Raw genomic sequence first — 20,268 nt, 5'->3', positions numbered from 1 at the left:
TCCCCTATGCTTCAGTATTCCCCACGCTTCAGTATCCATCATGCTTCAGTATTCCCCAATGCTTCAGTATCCCTCACACTTCAGTATTCCCCATGCTTCAGTATTCCCCACGCTTCAGTATCCATCATGCTTCAGTATTCCCCTATGCTTCAGTATTCCTCACGCATCAGTTTCCCCTATGCTTCAGTATTCCTCACGCTTCAGTTTCCCCTATGCATCAGTATCCCTCACGCTTCAGTATCCCTCACGCTTCAGTATCCCCCTATGCTTCTGGTTCCTCTATGCTTCAGTATCCGTCACGCTTCAGTATCCCTCACGCTTCAGTATTCCCCACTGCTTCAGTATCCCTCACGCTTCAGTATCCCCTGTGCTTCAGTATTCCTCATGCTTCAGTATTCCCCTATGCTTCAGTATTCCTCACGCTTCAGTATCCCTCACGCTTCAGTATCCCTCATGCTTCAGTATTCCCCTATGCTTCAGTAGTCCCCTATGCTTCAGTAGTCCCCTATGCTTCAGTAGTCCCCTATGCTTCAGTATTCTTCACGCTTCAGGATCCCTCATGCTTCAGTATTCCCTACGCTTCAGTATTCCCCACGCATCAGTTTCCCCTATGCTTCAGTATCCCTCACACTTCAGTATCCCTCACGCTTCAGTATCCCTCACGCTTCAGTATCCCCCTATGCTTCAGTATTCCCCACGCTTCAGTATTCCCCACGCTTCAGTATCCATCATGCTTCAGTATTCCCCTATGCTTCAGTATTCCTCACGCATCAGTTTCCCCTATGCTTCAGTATTCCTCACGCTTCAGTTTCCCCTATGCATCAGTATCCCTCACGCTTCAGTATCCCTCACGCTTCAGTATCCCCCTATGCTTCTGGTTCCTCTATGCTTCAGTATCCGTCACGCTTCAGTATCCCTCACGCTTCAGTATTCCCCACTGCTTCAGTATCCCATACGCTTCAGTATCCCCTGTGCTTCAGTATTCCTCATGCTTCAGTATTCCCCTATGCTTCAGTATTCCTCACGCTTCAGTATCCCTCACGCTTCAGTATTCCCCACGCTTCAGTATCCCTCACGCTTCAGTATCCCTCACGCTTCAGTATTCCCCACGCTTCAGTATCCCTCATGCTTCAGTATTCCCTATGCTTCAGTATTCCCCACGCTTCAGTATTCCCCACGCTTCAGTATTCCCCACGCTTCAGTATTCCCCTATGCTTCATTATCCCGATGCTTCAGTATTCCCCACGCTTCAGTATTCAACACACTTCAGTATTCCCCTATGCTTCAGTATCCCTCACGCTTCAGTATTCCCCATGCTTCAGTATTCCTCATACTTCAGTACTGCTGACACTTCAGTATTCCTCACGCTTCAGTATTCCTCACGCTTCAGTATTCCCTACTCTTCAGTACTACTCACACTTCAGTATTCCCTACGCTTCAGTATTCCCCTATGCTTCAGTTTCCCCGATGCTTCAGTATTCCCCACGCTTCAGTATTCAGCACTCTTCAGTATTCAACACTCTTCAGTATTCCCCTATGCTTCAGTATCCCTCACGCTTCAGTATTCCCCATGCTTCAGTATTCCTCACACTTCAGTATTCCTCATGCTTCAGTACTGCTGACACTTCAGTATTCCCCACGTTTCAGTATTCCTCACGCTTCAGTATTCCCTGCTCTTCAGTACTGCTCACACTTCAGTATTCCCTATGCTTCAGTATTCCTCATGCTTCAGTATTCCCTACTCTTCAGTACTGCTCACACTTCAGTATCCCTCACGCTTCAGTATCCCTCACGCTTCAGTGTCCCTCAAACTTGACCTGTTACTGCACACTTTTATAATCACACTCATTGGGTTGGGTATTGCTTGAATTTTATCCTGATTCTGCTTATCAATTTCGGTTCATACTGGTTCCCTGTTTTGATTCCAAAATAGCAAAAAGGTCACATGTTTAGATCAGGGGTGTCAAACTTGAACTTTGCCTGGGCCACATTCGCATTTTTGTGAGACCCTGAAAAGCCATAATTGAAGTGTGTGTGTGTGTATATATATATATATATATATATATATATATATATATATATATAAAATATATATATATATATATATATATATATATATATATATATATATATATATATACATACTTTTTTTTTTTTACTTATTTAACAATCAGCTCACACCAATAATCTCGGCTCTAAAATTAAAATAGGATATTTGTAGAAAAATAACTAACAGAAATACCTACAGTATGCACACTCCAGATTTCTGTTTCTTCATCTTAATTATAAAGAAGGATTATAAAGAAGGGTTTCTTTTTAAATGAATCCATTCCTTTGAGTAATAATAGCATGTGACTGATTACCAGCTGCTTTATTAAGGAACAGGGTTAGCTACTGGGGATATAAACGCTTCTGCAGTTTCTGATTGTAATCTGCTCGCCTGAGAGCTGCACTCTCACCACAGGGAGCGTGAGGGGACCGTCGGAGACGGAGCCTGCTGGAACTCACTGCAAAACTAAAGTACAGGAGGATTTATGATATAAAGTGAAATTTCACCCTACAGTCACCTGTTATTTTAATCATTTCAGCGGAACTGTCAAAGTATTTTATGGCAACGTTAATAATATGGAAAGATGAATAAATATTACAGACTGTGAGAGTAGACTGTGCCTTAAATGATAAAATACCAAATGGAATAAAAAGGTCTTCTGTCCGTTGGGTTCAGTCAGTATCAGTATACGGTGAGCTCAGGCGTGCTGGACTGCGGCCGTCACTACACTCCGGATCTGCTGTGGATTCTGGATCATGTGAATGTTGAGTGTTCGTGTTCTACAGCCGTTTCAGTGTGAACTATTTTAATCCCTAATAAATTTGTTCATCACTAATGAGCAAGGCTGAGGCGACGGTGACGAACAAAAACTCCCTCAGACGACGCTAATGACACAGCGTGGGGAAAACTTTGTGCCGTGACTGATTAACCATTTTCACATCAGTGTACAAATTCTTTCCTATTAATATAACCATGCAGAAACGTATTAAACACGTGTCCGAGGGAGTTTCACTGCGTCCCGGAGTCGAACCGGATCAGTAGACCTGGAAAACTGAAGCAGGAAAGTAACAAGGGGTGTGTGTGTGTGTTTTACCTTCTGCTGGCAGAAAGCCTGCGCTTTGTGTGTGACGTTGGGAGTCTCAGGGCTGAAGAGATTCGGGTGGTCGGAAAGAATCACGTCCTGAATAAAAAACTGTCTCACTGTGTGCAGAGGAATCTTCTGCAGGTTCATCTTCCGACCTTTCACCCGGAGCAAGCCAATGTGCCTACACACACACACACACACACCTCATTCTGTCAAATTCTATCAGAAAATGCATTTCCCAAGTCATTAATTCTGACAACAATACCATTTTCCAGGATCTGATTTTTTCCCTCTTTCTTTTTTTTTTTATTTTTGTCGCTCGTGCCTGAGCTTGTTCTGTCAGAGTAACTGGTTCATGAAACTTCAGAAAGCCTGAATGAAAGTGACTCAAAATTCATGTGACTTTCATTTCCATCTAAAAATAAATATATTTTCATAAAATTAAATAAAATGCATATCCTCCCTTCATCATGTGCCTACACACCTTTACACACACACAATTAGTGCCAGACAGGAGTCGTGCTTCTATTACAGGCAGCATTCATGTCACAGTGTGTCGTCTGTATTACGGTGTTCAATAAACTGAAGCTCAGTGTGACTCTGCTGCTGAATTACATTTACACACACAACAATTTTTTTTCAGCTCTGAATAATCACACCGTGGCATCGTATCAAACCTGCAGTTCCATGAAAACATACGAAAGTGCAGATGAAAGCAAATAATGGGCTCATATAAATACACTCATTCTAATGCGCTATCGTTTCCATGGTAACAGCAGGTTCACAGGGACGTGTACGGCAGACGCTCCACACGATCCAACACCAATAATAAAAAACAGATGTAAAAGTAAAAGGTATAATCATTGATGTAGTGATGTTTTGTGGTCAGGAGATGGTTATGAGGGCGGCACGGTGGTGTAGTGGTTAGCGCTGTCGCCTCACAGCAAGAAGGTCCTGGGTTCGAGCCCCGGGGCCGGCGAGGGCCTTTCTGTGCGGAGTTTGCATGTTCTCCCCGTGTCCGCGTGGGTTTCCTCCGGGTGCTCCGGTTTCCCCCACAGTCCAAAGACATGCAGGTTAGGTTAACTGGTGACTCTAAATTGAGCGTAGGTGTGAATGTGAGTGTGAATGGTTGTCTGTGTCTATGTGTCAGCCCTGTGATGACCTGGCGACTTGTCCAGGGTGAACCCCGCCTTTCGCCCGTAGTCAGCTGGGATAGGATCCAGCTCGCCTGCGACCCTGTAGAACAGGATAAAGCGGCTACAGATAATGAGATGAGATGGTTATGTTTATCGTTTATGGAAGGAGTCTCCAGTGTCAGGGAGAGACGAGTTCTTCATAATCAAGGAAATAACTTGTTTTTGGAAATTGCACATCATTTAATTTGAACTTTAAAACATATGCCATGTCGTTCATTAGTAAATGTTCGCAATTCATTGTGGCGTGAAATAACACTCCACACTCTGCTGTTATACAAGTTACAGTCTGACACTGAACACACTACACGCTCGCAGGAAATGAAGAGTGACTGATGTCCCCAGACCCTGATACACACACACACACACTCCAAACAAAGAGACATTCTCAACTGGGTGAATTACTGCATACACACACACACACACACACACACACACACAAATACTGAAATGTTATCACCATATTTTGAATGACAGAAGGACATGGGGACCTTTCCAGAGGATAAAGATGTCCAGATGATATTTATTTCAAAAAAATAAAAGTCGTAAACTTCAGGCTTTCCCATGATACGGTATGATTCATTAACCTTCGATTGACTCGTGATAAGCTCTGTTCAGGCTCTGGGGTCGCTTACCCTTAATTCACCAACAGGGATAAAGTACACAAGGATTATTTTAAAAGTACCTGAGTTACGGACAAATCTAATCACAAACTTTTTAAATTATTTACACATCAGGTCTGAGCATCTCCAAAATGGCATATCTTGGCACACAGGGTCATTGGTGTCGAAGGCTCATTGGTTCGCATGGGGCACAAAGGCGAGCCCATATGGTTCAATCCCACAAAAGAGCTACTGTAGCACAAACTGCTGAAAAAGTTAATGCTCACACCTTTCTGTTTTAGCCAGCATTAACTTTTCCAAAGTCGCTCAGATCCTTACACTCGCCCATTTTTCCTGCTTCCAGCTCATCAACTTCAAGAACTGACTGTTCTCTTGCTGCCTAATAAACCCCACCCACCCCTCGACAGGCGCCACTGTAACGAGATAATCAACGTCATTCACTTCATCCGTCAGTGGGTTTAATGTTATGTGTGTGTGTGTGTGTGTGTGTGTATGTGTGTGTGTGTGTGTGTGTACTTTTTGACAGCTTCTCCAGGAGACAGTGAGGTGACGACGGAGCTGCCTGGCTGCGTGATGTAGAAAAGCTGCTGCTCGTTTCGGGTTGGAGTGATCTTACACTCGTGCTCGTGGCCCCAAACAACCAGGTCCAGGAAATCATCCAGAAACTGTTCAGGGATGTAGTTAGTGGCACCATGTTTACTCCTGCACGCACGCACACACACACACACCAACATCATCAAATATTGACTCAGTGATTTAAGAATCAAAATTGTATCATATCATGTGGAAGACTGTTACTACACAGTAATAATAATAACAACAACAACAACATGAACACACACTAACATCAGCTTATTGTTATGTTTTAAACATTGCATCTTCATTTTTTGCCAGAAGCATCTGGTGAAGGAGAAACTCGCTCAGGGACATCTCACCAAATATGAGGTGGCTGTATGTATAATTTTGACCCTGTGTTGGTTTTAGAAAAACCAAAATAAATTAAAACTTGTACACCAAATTCTTGTTTTTTTTTTGTCTATTAAAGACGTGTGTTATAATCATTCTGACAGAAAAAGATCCGTTCAAAGAAACCACTGAAAGCCCAAATTTACCATCACACTCATGTCCCTGACTGCATTCATCAGCTGTGGATGCATTCAAATAAACACATTATATAAAAGAACTGACACACCTGTGTGTGTGTGAGACATTTAATCCTTTTAAATATTCTATTGCAGTTTTGTTTATAATAAAAAAATCAATCAGGGCCTGTTTCAGGAAAAACAGGAACTTTATAATTCAGTAATAAACCATTAATAAACATGTAATACATGCACAACTAATTAAAGCTCTGCTGCTACTCTGTTTACGTATGTCGCAAACATTGTCAGCTTTTTTGGCTACATTCCTGTCTTTCAATGAAAATTAATTTCTAATTAACATTACACACCACACTGCTGGACTCTGATTGGTCAGAGATAAAGGTGTTGATTAATTCTCTATAACAGCCCCTCTGACTGTAGTGCAGATTTATGAATAATTAATACACTCCTTTATATTAATGTGTGATGTTTTCTATAGTAATAGCTGGTACACAGAGACTGGTTATATTTGTAAGAAGCTGTGAAGAGTAAGGAGTCTCCAGTGTCAGAGTTAACACTTAGTTCTCCGTCATCTTCAGGCCAGAGGAGTTTACGCTTCTTCATGGTTTCTCAGTAAAATTAAAAGCCTCATATCAGTTCAGATCACGCCACCCCATCATGGATTATTTTCCGATAAGAGCATGACCCTCTGACTGTATTAAACTGCAGGGAAGTGAGATAAAGGAAGGACGTGTTGACGATGTCCAAGTCGTACCTGTTTTGATGGATGACAAACAGATTGAACCAGGTGTTCTCGTCCTCACGGGGGCGGAGCATAGTCACCTGATTATTAACAAACATCCGGTACAGCCTCTCATCCGGGATCGAGCCTGGACAGGGACATTTCACTGTGAGTTTCATCATCTTGGGCTTCTCTCATTTTTCTATCCCCACCCAAAATTAGCCCCACCCCAAAGTAGAATGGACCTCAGTGGCTCCGCCCAGAGATGCCTACTAGTACGGATTGGCCGTATTTTGTACGGAAAAGTTACGTAAATACGATGTTACGGCAAACAGTGTTATTCTGTACGGAATTATTATAAAGTCTTAAAAAATTCCAGTGAGTTGTTTTTAAATGTCCAAGCGACTTTTTCAATCCATGCGCGATTCACGGCTATTTATTTTTATGACAAGGTTCTGCACATGCTGTGTGTGTGACATGCGCAGATACCGCACATGCTGTGTGTGTGTGTGTGTGTGTGTGTGAGAGACATGCGCAGATACCGCACATTTGTTCGCGCTATTTTTGCTCGGCATCACACACGCATGGTGCTGCTTCTCAATAGTGAAAATGAAACGCTCAGTATCGGGACAAGTGAAGCACGGGTCTCAGGTGTTCCTCCCACGATATACGGTAGAATGGCCGTGCATTACACCCAGTCAAAAGGGCAATGGATACGCGCACTGCAAACTGTGTAGAACTGACATTAACGTCACTCATGGTGGTCGCGATGACTGCAGGCGGCATGTCAACTACAAAAAAACCATATGGAGTACGCTGAAATGGCGAGTCAGGCGGAAAGTAAATCTGGGGGTATCCAGCAGTTTTTTATGAAATCTGTGGATGAAAAGACACGGAACGTGACCCGTGCTGAAGCGGTGATGGTTGACCTGTGCTTGGAGTTGAACTTGCCAATTAGTGCCATGAAATGTGAGTTAAACTTATTCAGTTTCTTTTTACATGTCTGATTTTTATTCACTGAAATATCAAACACTGGCTGTACTTCTTTAATTCAAAGTCTTTTCAGTGTTGCAAGTACAAATGTACATGTAGTATGATCAAAAACAGAATTTTATGATTAGTGCTGTTGGGATTGTGGCAAAAAATTGATCATTCCACTGTTTTAAATACAATTATAAATGTCATTTTATTCAGTGTCTCTTCTGAAGCATTATGCTGAAGTATTTATATATTGGGACATTAAGATAACAATGTCGGACTCTCTTTGGCATGAAATAAGAAATTTTTTTTTATTTTATTAGAATCCGTTAACAGGTAGAACATTTTGCCAGGCAATATAATATAATACTTTTGAGGAGTTACATTCAATACCAATGATTGGTAGTCAGCCGTAATGTCTGCAAACAGGGAACACTATTGTATTTATAAAAATGTGATATATTGTATGCTCTAGAAATTTGAGTGGAAATTCAGTTGAGATGGCTGCTCGCGTTTTGTTTATTCAATTCACACAAAAGAGTACTTTTTAAATAATTTAAATGTTAAACATATTGGTATATACACCTCTTTATAATGGAAATGCGCATAAATTGATGTTACTGAAAGTCGTTCCAAAATACTGAAAAATGTTTTCAAGAATACTGAAATTCAAAATTTGGGGTAGGCATCTCTGATCCGCCCCTTCCAGTAAACACATTCTCGAGCAATAAAGAGCTATAAACATTACAAGGTGTGTCGATTAAAGCTTGAATCAGGAGGAGAGGAGAGAGAGAGAGAGAGAGAAAGAAAGAAAGAAAGAAAGAAAGAAAGAAAGAAAGAAAGAAAGAAAGAAAGAAAGAAAGAAAGAAAGAAAGAAAGAAAGAAAGAAAGAAAGAAAGAAAGAAAAGAGGAATAGACAAATAAAACCTGCTCGTGTGTTTTATATAAAAGTAATTCAGTAACAGAGCTCTGTGAAAACACAATGAGAGCTTCTTTTAATCCACTCATCTCTACATTAAAAAAACCCAAACCCCACACACACACACAATTGTTTAAATGATTTAGTAAGCAAACAGCGAAAAACTAATTTAGAACATGCATTATATCATGAGAGTGTAAAGTGAAAGTGTTATTAAACAGTGTGTGACAACCCTCAGTCCAAGTGTGTGAAGTGTGTGTGGTGTGTGAGAGAACAGAGAGTGTAACACAAAGAATAAAACTCTAAGTGAAAGAGCGGAGTGAAAAAGTTCGCACCCCCTTGATTTGTGGATGGGGAAAATGTTTTATATTTATATATAAATGTGCCTCATGAATGGGTTTTACACCATTAATGATTTAGAAATAAAAGTCATTTTTCTTCATTCAAATTTTGGTCAAAACATTCTGTGAATCGAATCAAATCAAATCATGGAGTCATTATCGTGAATTGAATCAAATAACAGAGTCATTATCATGAATCAAATTGAATCATGGAGTCATTATCGTGAACTGAATCAAATTGTGACCGGAGTGTATTGTTACACCTCTACACCATACGCTTTCGAAACATAACCAAAGTCCATTTGCTGCCAATAATTAAGTTTTATAAAAATCTTTTGCTCGCCAAAACCAAAAACAGTTTTAAAACAAGTGTTGCCAGGCAAAACAAACCTCACCGGGTCGCACTTATGATGAATATGAAGGAAGATATCGCGAACAAACGATTTTGACCTTTTTGGTGACCTTGACCTTGATTTTGACCTTGTGTGTCAACATACTTGGCCAATAAACATGGTTCTGATCCTGTTGCCCCCTGCGACAGCGTGTGTGCATGTCAGCCTCAGTTCAGAGGTTTCAGTTTCGAAAACTGTAAGAGTTGAATAATATAAAGCACAGGCAGTGGAAGCTCAGCGGACGCACTCTCCCTCTGTAATAAGCAGAAACGCGTCTGAAAGCGATTTCTTTACTCCATTTATTTAGAATTTATATCTATAGTAATAAATCAACAGAGCGGGGAAGTTCTCATTAATGGGGTTTAAAAGTGGGCGTGGCCAAAACCCCGTCCTTTGCGTATGTAAATGAACCAAGAAGCCATCCAATGACAGCAGTGTATGCAAATGAGGCAGGTAGTGATCCAATCAGCGTGTTTGTGGGTGGAGTGTTTCTGAGGCAGTGCTTCTGCAATCTGAGCCCAGAGCTTTTTTTTTTTCCTTTTTTGGTCACCCTGACCTTGACTTTGGCCGGATGACCCCCAAAATGTTGGAGGTTCTATTTGAGACCAATGCCCATCTATCCTGAAAGCTTCATGAAGACTGATCCAACCGTTTCCCCATAATATCATTTACAAAGAAACCCAACCGAAAACAATACCTCGCCCCCTGGTGGACTCCGTCCCGGGCGAGGCAATAACGGCTTTTGCCAAAGTTCACTTTCTGCCTCCAGCATTGTGACTTAAAGCAGGTAATTATTTATTTCTCAGAGACGTGCTAACACGGCGTCAGTCCGCTGCCAGATATAGAATTATTTATCTATTCACGATGATTCAGGACGGAGGCAATAAACTGAAGCGTTTCTCAGTTTATTCAGAAATACAATCGGCTTCATAATTATTCAGACAAACACAGAATGAATACAGGAGACGAAAAAACCACACAATATGCAATTCTTTAACCTTTAACGTATGTGGATGCTGTAAAGTTTGATATTAACATGGGTGATGAAGGTTGAAGCTCACCGAGGCCGTACAGAGCGATCTTGGTGCTTCCTTTCTGCAGCAGTATGGGGCTGATCTCCACTTCCTCCACCGAACAGCTGTGTCCAAAATGATTCACCAGACCAGCACAACTCAACACATCCAGAGCACACAGACCATCAACCTGAGAAACACACACACGATATACTGTACATCCATATACATATAATACTTGGTGTTCTTTTTTTAAATATGGTAATTATTACATTTTATAAGACCTTAAACCTTATTTAACATCTTCACACCACTACACACTCCAAAACTGTACACAATAAATCAGTATGGTTTTATAAAGTTCTGTACATCGATACATAAAGGTCAGTTGATTAAACATCCAGATGATACCAACTGAAACCTCACCGACACACACACACACTCCCTCCCTCTCTTCAGGTGATGTGGGCGATCACACATCAGAAATATGAGCGCTCTTATTTACAGACTGACTCATGCAAAAGTAATAATGAACTGTTTGATTTTCAGTCTTTAGATAAATGTTCTATTCGTGGTCAGTTTGCCGAAACAGAACAATCGAGATCTAATCTAATTACAGCTTTTTTCTATGGTCTGGAAAAATCAGTCACTTTTGTCACACATCCATCCATTTTCTAAGCTGCTTATCCACTGCCAATCCGAGTTGACTCCAGGTGAGGGGCGGGGTTCACCCTGGGCAGGTCACCAATCTATCACAGGTCTCACACAGAAACGAATAGCCATCACACACACACACACTCATTCACACACACACCCCTCTCTGGGGGATTTAGAGCTGTCAGTCGCTCTAATCTCCATGTCTTTCGACTGGGTACGGAGAGAACACACACACTCCACACAGAAAGAGAGAAAGGCGCCAGTCGGCTGCGAGGATCGAACCCAGAACCTTCTTGCTGTGAGGTGATGGTGATGAACACTGCCCCATCGTGCTGCCCTTCTCACACCTCATATTTACATTTTACAGCTTACATTAGCGCTGATGAGTCCTGTGTGTACAGAATTAACCACTTTACCCTCAGAGGAGACTGGACTTTAATAAAGCAGGAGAGGGAAAGAAGATAAGTTCCATGCTGGAGGACCTGGGGCAGATGGAGGGGGTAGATATGAGGTCAGATGTGGTGGATGGATGTGTTATATACAGTGGGGTGGAAAGTGTGCAGTCTCATCTTATTATCTGTAGCCGCTTTATCCTGTTCTACAGGGTCGCAGGCAAGCTGGATCCTATCCCAGCTGACTACGGGCGAAAGGCGGGGTTCACCCTGGACAAGTCGCCAGGTCATCACAGGGCTGACACATAGACACAGACAACCATTCACACTCACATTCACACCTACGCTCAATTTAGAGTCACCAGTTAACCTAACCTGCATGTCTTTGGACTGTGGGGGAAACCGGAGCACCCTGAGGAAACCCACGCGGACACGGGGAGAACATGCAAACTCCACACAGAAAGACCCTCGCCGGCCCCGGGGCTCGAACCCAGGACCTTCTTGCTGTGAGGCAACAGCGCTAACCACTACACCACCGTGCCGCCCCTGAAAGTGTGCAGTGATTACTGTAATTTTGGTGATTGTACTTTTTTCACTAGAAAACCAAGCGAGTGCAGGAACAGTGAGACAGAAAAAAGATGCTGCTGATGAATAAACATTCACTCAAATTTCAAATCATTAAATGCAGTTCAGATGCAAATAAATTCTATAAAATGTGACTTTTGGAATTTTCAACCTGTGGACTCTGCAGATGTTCTCCATAACTGAGGCACGTGCTGTTATGAGAAAACAATCAACTGATTCATCATGTTATAAACATTTATAAAACTCTTTCACCCCTCTCACCCCGGTCGGATCGTCATGGTTCCCGTGAATGCTGAATACAGGGATGGAGATGTTCAGGTTCTCGTCCTGGTAGTTCACCCAAGGGAACCTGAGGAATCGAACATGTACGAGTCACACCTCACGTCTCTCAGCTCGTTCAGACACACACTCGCTGTACGGTGAAGAACGTTATTAACATTACGGCGTACTTGCTGTTCCCGAAGTTGACGGCCTGATCGCTGATGATCTCGAACAGGATCGGTTTATCGCCCATGCAGTACTTCCTCATCACCTCCATGCAGCAGTGCAGAGATTTACGCGACGGCTTGTTGTCATGGAAGAGATCTCCACCCAGCAACACCAAGTCCACCTGCACACAGGGAACACAGCACGCATGTGTGTGTGTAATGAAGAGGCACTCAACAATGACCCTGAGGAAATGAAAGACATTTTGTCCTAATAATTCAGAGCTACTGGAACATGACTGCACAATCATTAGCTATTAAAAACGACAATATTCATTTCCACACGAGTTCAGACTGGAGTTCTGTGGTAAGGTCACGTCGGTTCACACAAGGCAGCAGTAATAAAGCTCAAAGACCTGCTCTGAAGCACATTTCAAAGGAAGCAGGAAGAAGGGATTCAGTTGCACGATTCCATGGAGTGAATAAGAACAACACCGTGATCAGTAAATAAAAATACTGCATTGATTTTCGAACATCAGGTTCATCTGAAAAGAGCACGTCACACAGAGCGTCCAGTTTACAGCACCTCACATTGCCTCTACGTCAAAATCATCACACAGTACAGTCGCTCGTGTTGTGTCAATAACACTGCTGCGCATAAACTGGCTAATATACAGATACACTATATGGACAAAAGTATGTGCACCCCTGACAATCACACCCAGACGTAGTTCTTCCTCAAACTATTTCCATAAAGTCTGAAGCACACGGTTGTACAGAACGTCTCTGTATTCTGTAGCTTTACAGTTTCACTTCACTTTACTGGAACTGAGAAACTCAAACCTGTTCCAGTATCACGATTCTCCTGTACACAAAGCAAGCTCCATGAAGATGTGGTGTGTTCACGTTCAAGGCTTATTTACAGACGCTACTGAGGCCAGAATTGAACATGGAGCAAAAAGATTCCCATTACAACCCCGACTCCACTCATTACGAGCTACACAGACATCAGCATTTTAAGAACTGGTACATACTTAAAAAGTCTCATATGATCCACTGATTTATTATTTAACTGCGTTCATTTATTCACTTTCATCGTTATACATCAGGGACGTAGCTGGGGGGGCCTGGGGTACCCGTGACCCCCCGTTTGTCGGACCATGTGTTTTTTCAATAGCCGCATAAGAATATTAGAAAAGCGCCCACTGTAATTTTTCTAACATTTTTTTTAAACTAGATTGTCACCTCAGCCTCATTAGGGTTTCTATAACCTTGTATGGACTTCTTGTGGTTTGGGTGCAAAAACCCAGTTCTGCGCAAGCGCAACACGATCGCACTAGAAAGCATGGTCAAGCTGCATTGGTTGACTCGGGTAAGATGTCGAGCCGCTATCCATACACTGCCGGATAAAGCTGATTTGGCCTAATCATTGTCCGACATCTCAACAGCTCGCAACATGAGATGAAAGAATGATGCAAAGACCGCGTTATTTTCTCAAATGTATTCAACATGGATGCAAATAGCGCGCCTTTTGGCGGATGCCGCCTTTTTCATGGCTGTCTGGGGGACTTGTGTGAATTGTGCAGATCCAATGAGTGTTTTGTGTGTGTGTGTGTGTGTGGGGGGGGCGTTGGAGTGTCTGATTATAATTTCATCAAAGTAAATTCTGTATTAAAATTACTAAATAAGCAAAGGCCGTTACAGTTCATGAAACATAGGAAGTATAGTATGAGAAGAAAACAGTAAATCAGAAAGCTGCGCACATAAGGCCAATTACGTAACTTACGTTGAACTGATGGAAATCCTTGCGCGTGCAGTGAAGTGCAGCCAGCAGCAGATAATGGCGCGCAGCCAGTTGGCTTTACATGCGCAGCTTTCTGATTTACTGTTTTCTTCTCATACTTATACTTCCTATGTTTCATGGACTGTAACGGCATTTGCTTATTTAGTAATTTTAATACAGAATTTACTTTGATGAAATTATAATCAGACACTCCAATGCAACCCCCCCCACCCAAAAAAAAAACCTCATCGGATCTGCACGATTCACACAAGTCTCCGAGACAGCCGTAAAAAAGGCGGCATCCGCTAAAAGGCGTGCCGTTTGCATCCATGAGTCAATGTATTTTTTCATTTCCAAACCTAGGGGTATGTACTCAGGCTGCCAGTCAGTGTGTGCCCCCCCTTTGAAAAATCCTAGCTACGCCCCCGTACATGTAAAAATGCACTAAAGCTGGAAATGTAGTCTGCAGCCCGAGTAAAGCTGATCACTGACATGCAATTCTTTGCTGTTGTTTATCAGCATTTAACTGCATGAACAAAATAAACAATGATATCCCGAATCTGCTTTTCATTTCAATGCTTTAGAAAACAACACCACTAATCGAAAATACAGGTTGGCGTCCACTGCTCAGGTACACGTCTCAGGTCTGTGTGCGTTCCTTACATCGTTCTGTTTTGCTTGCTTCATGATCTCATCGAACGTCACGAACGTGTCATTGCCTCTGACAGCGTCCTTCTCCAGGTAACCCAGGTGGATGTCGGTGGCAATAAGGATCTTAAACGTGTCCTCATCATCTCTAAAGGGCAGATCGGGAGGAATAAACAGGATCAGAGCCGTGGTGATGATTACAGGTCACAGAGAAAGTGTTTTACTGTATACACTAATTATTCATCTCAAATTCACACATCACTGGACTGGCATGGAGCCAACACCACTGCACCTACACTGGGCTCCCTGATGACGTCATGCTGGCTACGTCAGCCGGGCTGTTTATGAATGAACGGAGTTAAACTGGAAGTGCACCTGAGAGCAGAGAAACGGAAACAAACTGTTAGGCGAAATTACAGCTTTAATGTAAATATGATTTACTGCAGTCATGGACAAGAGACTATTTCATGAACGAGTTGAGTTTATTTATCTGTTAGTTTCATGTCTTGAACAGTTCTATCACAAAAAACTCGCAAGAAAGTCCGGCAGAAATGTTCCTAAGCACAATGCTGAAGCGAACTTTTGCTTTGATAAATATGGAAGTTTAATAAACCAATTAAAACTTAAAAAACTTGCAAATACAACAGCGCTGATTTACCTCACATCTACCGCCACACAGAAGCGGAAACGCACGCAGCTCAAGCTTTTTGACCCGGAAGCTCTCAAAACAGTTTCGCGCGAATTGTTGAACGTCACGGGAAGTGTAGTTCCGTTTCTTCACAGACGCGCTTATGAGACAGTGACATAAACTACATTTCCCAGCACTCCAAAAAAGACCCTGTAGTGCTATAGAATATTACTGTAGACTGGTATTAAAATTATTTTTTATAAAAGTCAAATTTTTCCTCATTAATCACAAAAGAGGGATTAAATGTACCTTACAAACGTTAAAGAGTTTTTTTTCACTCTTACCTTGCATTGACGTCAAGCTGAGACTCGCGAGCCGCCCGTTGATTGGACGGTCAGATAAGGTATTAGCCAATCAGAGAGCAGAAGGCGGGATTAGTTTCCAGTTCCAGGAAGTGCTTGAGCGTGTCCCTAAAATGTAGATTTTTACAATAAATATATATTTATAGATATATAGACATATTTAACTTTCCGCCCCTAAAATACTACAATACATCTCATTTCAAAAGCTATTGATTAAAACCGACATATAGAAATTTTCTGTTATAACACTGGTAAGTTCCGTGGCGCGTGTAAATAAATCAATAGGTAAATAAACAAACATGAAATAAATAAATGAGGTAAACAAGAGAAAATGCTGGGAAATATTTTTTTCATTGCACTTTGCTGCTATTAGACCAGATTATTAGGATGTGGTATTTATTACGCATGTATACAGTATTGTAATGTATGAATGCATCTGCACTTTATTATTAATTTTATTTTGGGAATGCATCCACAATCAGATTTCTCTCTTCTTCTTGTTTGCTTATTTATTTATTTATTTATTTATTTAGTCTCCTCAGACAGCTCATGGAGTTTCCAGAAGGCTTTAACCAGCTGGAGCTGTTAGAAAGCCACGGCCACATGATCCCTGTGGGGACGGAGAGTGCCTGGGATGAGGAGGAAGATAGTGAGGATGAGGATGAAGGCCAGCACAGTGAGGAGTGGTACCAACAACAGGAACTCAGACGAAAAGACAATCCGGTGGAGCTGATGCTCTGGGCTGCTGAGAAGAACCGAGTAAATGAGCTTTATCTTCTTTATAATCATCTGAGTCTTCGTTATCTCAGTATATTTAAAGATCAACTTTTCAGAAGGGAAGAGCTTCAAGAACAGCAGTGGAAAATATCTCTCTCTCTCTCCTGCATTTCCTTTCTTGCCTCATTCCTTCCTTCTTTACTTCATTTCATCCTTACTTCCTTAATGCCTTCCTCAATTACCTCTTTACTTACTTCCTTTTTATTTTCCTATGTAATTCCTTCCTTCCTTCCTCACTTTCTTGACTTACTTAAGCACTTTATCCAGAATCTGTCCCTGAAACTCTTGGTGCCAGTCAGGATCCACCCTGGAAGAAACAAATAAAAATGAGTACAAACACACATTACTCACGTCGTGAATCTGAAAATGAAAATTGTGCTGCGGTGCATCAAATAATAAACTGGTTCAGTATCGTGCTGTGATATTTCTGTCGTATCGCCCAGCCCTAAAGTAAACAGGCCGTTTATATATTTACTTCTTTTTCCCCAGAACAAAGTGCTGTGTAATTCTGACATCTCGACATCGTGATGCATTTTCTGGAAAGTAACTGTAAAGAAACTGAGAGTCATTTCTGGTCAGTGTGTGAATGAAACAAAACTTATGGTACCCACAAAAAGAAAAGATGGACTTTAGTGATGTCTGTAATTTGCATTTTTATTCAGAGGGTGGGAGTGTAACACAGACAAGGAGCTGAGCTGAGCTGAGTTGAGGTGTGTGTGTGTGTGCATACACACACAAAATGCCTCACTGTGCAATGTGAAGGTCTCCAAATCAACAATATTTCGGTTCCTCTTGGCTCCAGATTTACTGGTTTATTCCTGTAATTATTATGGGATGCCCGTCTCCGAGTGCTGTCCGTGTCTGATATAAAGACATGACTGCAGTTCGGATCAGACGGAGTGTATTTCAGAAGTACACACACATTAGTTACTGGTGAAATGTACTTCTTATTTTAAATATAATTTTGCTAATGCTTGTGACAGAGAGAGAGATTAATCTTTTAGATATCTATTTAAGTTATTGAATCATGTTAAAATGTTTTTCAGCTGTCTTTATATTTTTAATTTTTCAACAGTTTTTTTTACTCTGCCTGTATATAATTTAACTATACAATTTTTGCTGAGATGTTTTTATATTACTGTTTTAATTATGGAAAAAAATGTTTTTAAAATAATTTAATTTAAAAATGTAAAATTCAGTTAAAGAAAATAATTGTTAATTGTTTTCTTTTTAATAGAGCTTGTTAGTTTGCTCTTTTTAATAATTGTGTTTATTTTATTGTATATTTGTGTGAAACGTGTCTGTAGTTGTCCACAGTGGAGCGTCTGGCTGCGTCTGATGCATCCCTCATTAATTGCCGTGACGATGATGGTTACACGCCTCTCCACCGTGCGTCGTACAGCGGCCACGTGCTCGTTGTGTCGTTCCTCTTGGACTCGGGTGCTGATTTACACGCCAGGACAGTGGACGGCTGGACGCCTCTGCACAGCGCCTCCCACTGGGGACACACTGCCATCGCATCATGCCTCCTGCGCCGGGGGTCAGAAGTCAACACCACGACAAATGGTCAGCTTACAGCTCTACAGCTTGCGGCGGGAAACCCTGCAGCACCGCAGACCCTGGAGCTTCTGCTGTCGCAGCGCACCCTGCAGGCAGGACTGAGGAACAGCGCCGGGGAGACGGCGTACGACATCGCACTCAGGAAAAGCGCACACTACGGCCTGTTCGAGATCACAGAGCCGTGCAATAACATCTACTGAGGTCCAGGTAGACACTTTTTGGACAAAATGGAGCGTGGAGGAAGTAAGAGGTCTCTGACAGGAAGGAAAAAGAGAAACTCAGACGGAGAGAAATGCTGCTGTGACTGAAGAATCGCTTTTATTAATTAAACATAACAGAACTAGGGCTGCATCGATAGTGATACAGGAATCAGTATAATTCTGATATCATGTTCATTTACTCGTGACAGAATTCTCCAGTATGTAATAGCAGGTGGTACTGTGTGGTTTAATCTAATGATTTAAGCTAAAAACGCCAGCGAGCTGGATGTGTTTCATGATTACGACTGCACACTGTGAGTATCATAAATATAAAATGTAAAACTCAGCATGAGGAGTTCATCACTAGCAACGAGAAAAAATTACAGCTCTCGTGTTCCAGTGTGGTTTTGACATCGAGAGACTCCGACTTGCTGAAGAAAAAAAATCTGTAAGTAATGGAGCTCGATGATGCACTTCATTTTTATTCAAATCAGCGGTCTGGTTATAAAGAGCGAGTCTGGGAGTGGAAGGGCAGGAACACACGTGTGCCACGATTTAAACTGTGGAAACATAAACAGAGCGAAATAAAATGTTCGGTGTGATAGAATGGTATTCATGCATCCCTGATTTTTTACTAAGAAACTGAAATAAAGAGGAACTATAAAAGATTGCTGGTATTGTGACAGTCTTGTGTCCTTATGGATGATTTATTTACACAGGGAAAAGGACAGCAGGGCGTGGCTCGTCTTTTCATTCCCAAAAACAAACAGGCTGAGTACTGAACCCTGTGGAACCCCTCGTGTGGATCAGCGTCTAAACATAATGTCCTGAGCAACAATAACACGAATAAAGTACTGATAAAGTCTGGCGTCATGATGGTCATTTGGGCAATCAATAAATAACAAACAGGAAGTGAATTATTGTGTGTGAATGCAGTTTATTTGTTAGTTCCTTGTATTATCTTGTTTTTGTTTCAATGCTCATCACAGGGCGGCACGACCCAATCAGAGGAAAGAGCTCTCTGCCCTCTTCCACATACATACATGAGCTCAGAGATACCAGTGATTGGCTAGTGTTGCTGTGATTGACAGGTGGTGGAGATTATGCCCCACCCACCCAGTGAAATCCATACTTTCTCGCAAATCTCATGAATATGAAATGACACAAAATGTTCATTAAACTGGTGTGTAACTGAAATAAATAAGTGATTTAAACTCGACTGTATAATCCAGAAATAAAATCTCAGTAACTCATCAACAATTAGACGATCTGACGTTGAACAGTCGAGGTTCCTGCGAGTTTCCTTTTACATAAAGTTACAAACTCCGAAGAGAACTGTGTGAGAAGAACGTTTTTCAGACCCAAACTGGATTTTGAGAAAAACACCACGTTGCTTGTGTAAAAATGACTCCTGTGAAGGATCGATGAATAAATTCATTCAACTGCAGTGTTACAACGAGGTCCAATATTTTTACTGGTTTGAAAGTAGGTTTAAAAAAAATAAAAAAAATCACACTTTCAGTGTCAGACTGTTCCACTGAAACAGATTTATGTTGTTTGCTCAGAACCAGATTTATAAATAAACTAGAGAAACTGCTAAAGCCAGTCAGGTTTTATGATGAACCACACTCCTGTACAATTTCGCAGAGATTCTCGCAGAGAGCAGGAACGCTCTCGCATCAGATTCTCCTCACATGGGGCTTTTCTTCATGAAGAAATGAATGAAAACCAACACTTCAGAGCGGTGTCATGTGGACATGGAGCCAAAATCATCACACACTCACCTCACAGTGCCACGAGTCATCACGTCATTTCAGACACCGCTCAGAAATTC

The 20,268-nt window shown here is 41.7% G+C and overlaps 2 protein-coding genes across 3 annotated transcripts in view; one reads left to right on the top strand and one right to left on the bottom strand.

Annotated features, from left to right (window-relative positions):
• The window catches only part of mre11a (MRE11 homolog A, double strand break repair nuclease), an 86,361-nt gene extending 70,745 nt beyond the window's left edge, over window positions 1-15,616 (bottom strand). The window contains exons 1-9 of one of the 2 annotated variants that reach the window (XM_060905574.1): window positions 15,566-15,616; window positions 15,204-15,282; window positions 14,923-15,055; window positions 12,501-12,661; window positions 12,313-12,400; window positions 10,466-10,607; window positions 6,808-6,922; window positions 5,467-5,652; window positions 3,144-3,315 (exon numbers count right to left, since the gene is read on the bottom strand). In XM_060905574.1, coding sequence (XP_060761557.1) covers window positions 3,144-3,315; window positions 5,467-5,652; window positions 6,808-6,922; window positions 10,466-10,607; window positions 12,313-12,400; window positions 12,501-12,661; window positions 14,923-15,055; window positions 15,204-15,226 — 1,020 coding nt within the window. In that variant the 5' untranslated portion in view covers window positions 15,227-15,282; window positions 15,566-15,616. Of the gene's footprint in view, window positions 1-3,143; window positions 3,316-5,466; window positions 5,653-6,807; window positions 6,923-10,465; window positions 10,608-12,312; window positions 12,401-12,500; window positions 12,662-14,922; window positions 15,056-15,199; window positions 15,285-15,565 lie in introns of those variants that run through there. The other variant, XM_060905575.1, reaches the window with a different exon arrangement.
• Window positions 15,617-15,967: 351 nt separating this feature from the next.
• On the top strand, window positions 15,968-19,351 carry ankrd49 (ankyrin repeat domain 49). The gene is made up of 3 exons (XM_060905216.1): window positions 15,968-16,148; window positions 16,431-16,656; window positions 17,982-19,351. The coding sequence occupies exons 2-3, from the start codon at window positions 16,447-16,449 to the stop codon at window positions 18,432-18,434; spliced, it is 663 nt and encodes a 220-aa protein (XP_060761199.1). The 5' UTR covers window positions 15,968-16,148; window positions 16,431-16,446; the 3' UTR covers window positions 18,435-19,351.
• The last annotated feature ends 917 nt before the right edge of the window (window positions 19,352-20,268 follow it).

The sequence above is a fragment of the Neoarius graeffei genome, chromosome 23, assembly GCF_027579695.1.
Source record: "Neoarius graeffei isolate fNeoGra1 chromosome 23, fNeoGra1.pri, whole genome shotgun sequence".
Classification (NCBI taxonomy): Eukaryota; Metazoa; Chordata; class Actinopteri; order Siluriformes; family Ariidae; genus Neoarius; species Neoarius graeffei.
This window is presented reverse-complemented; position numbering and strand designations above follow the sequence as displayed.

Bases quoted from the DNA above. Each gene is read 5' to 3' on its own strand.
- ankrd49 (XM_060905216.1), top strand. From the start codon at position 16,447: ATGGAGTTTCCAGAAGGCTTTAACCAGCTGGAGCTGTTAGAAAGCCAC. The intron at 16,657-17,981 runs GTAAATGAGCTT...ACGTGTCTGTAG, and splicing joins GGGCTGCTGAGAAGAACCGA to TTGTCCACAGTGGAGCGTCT.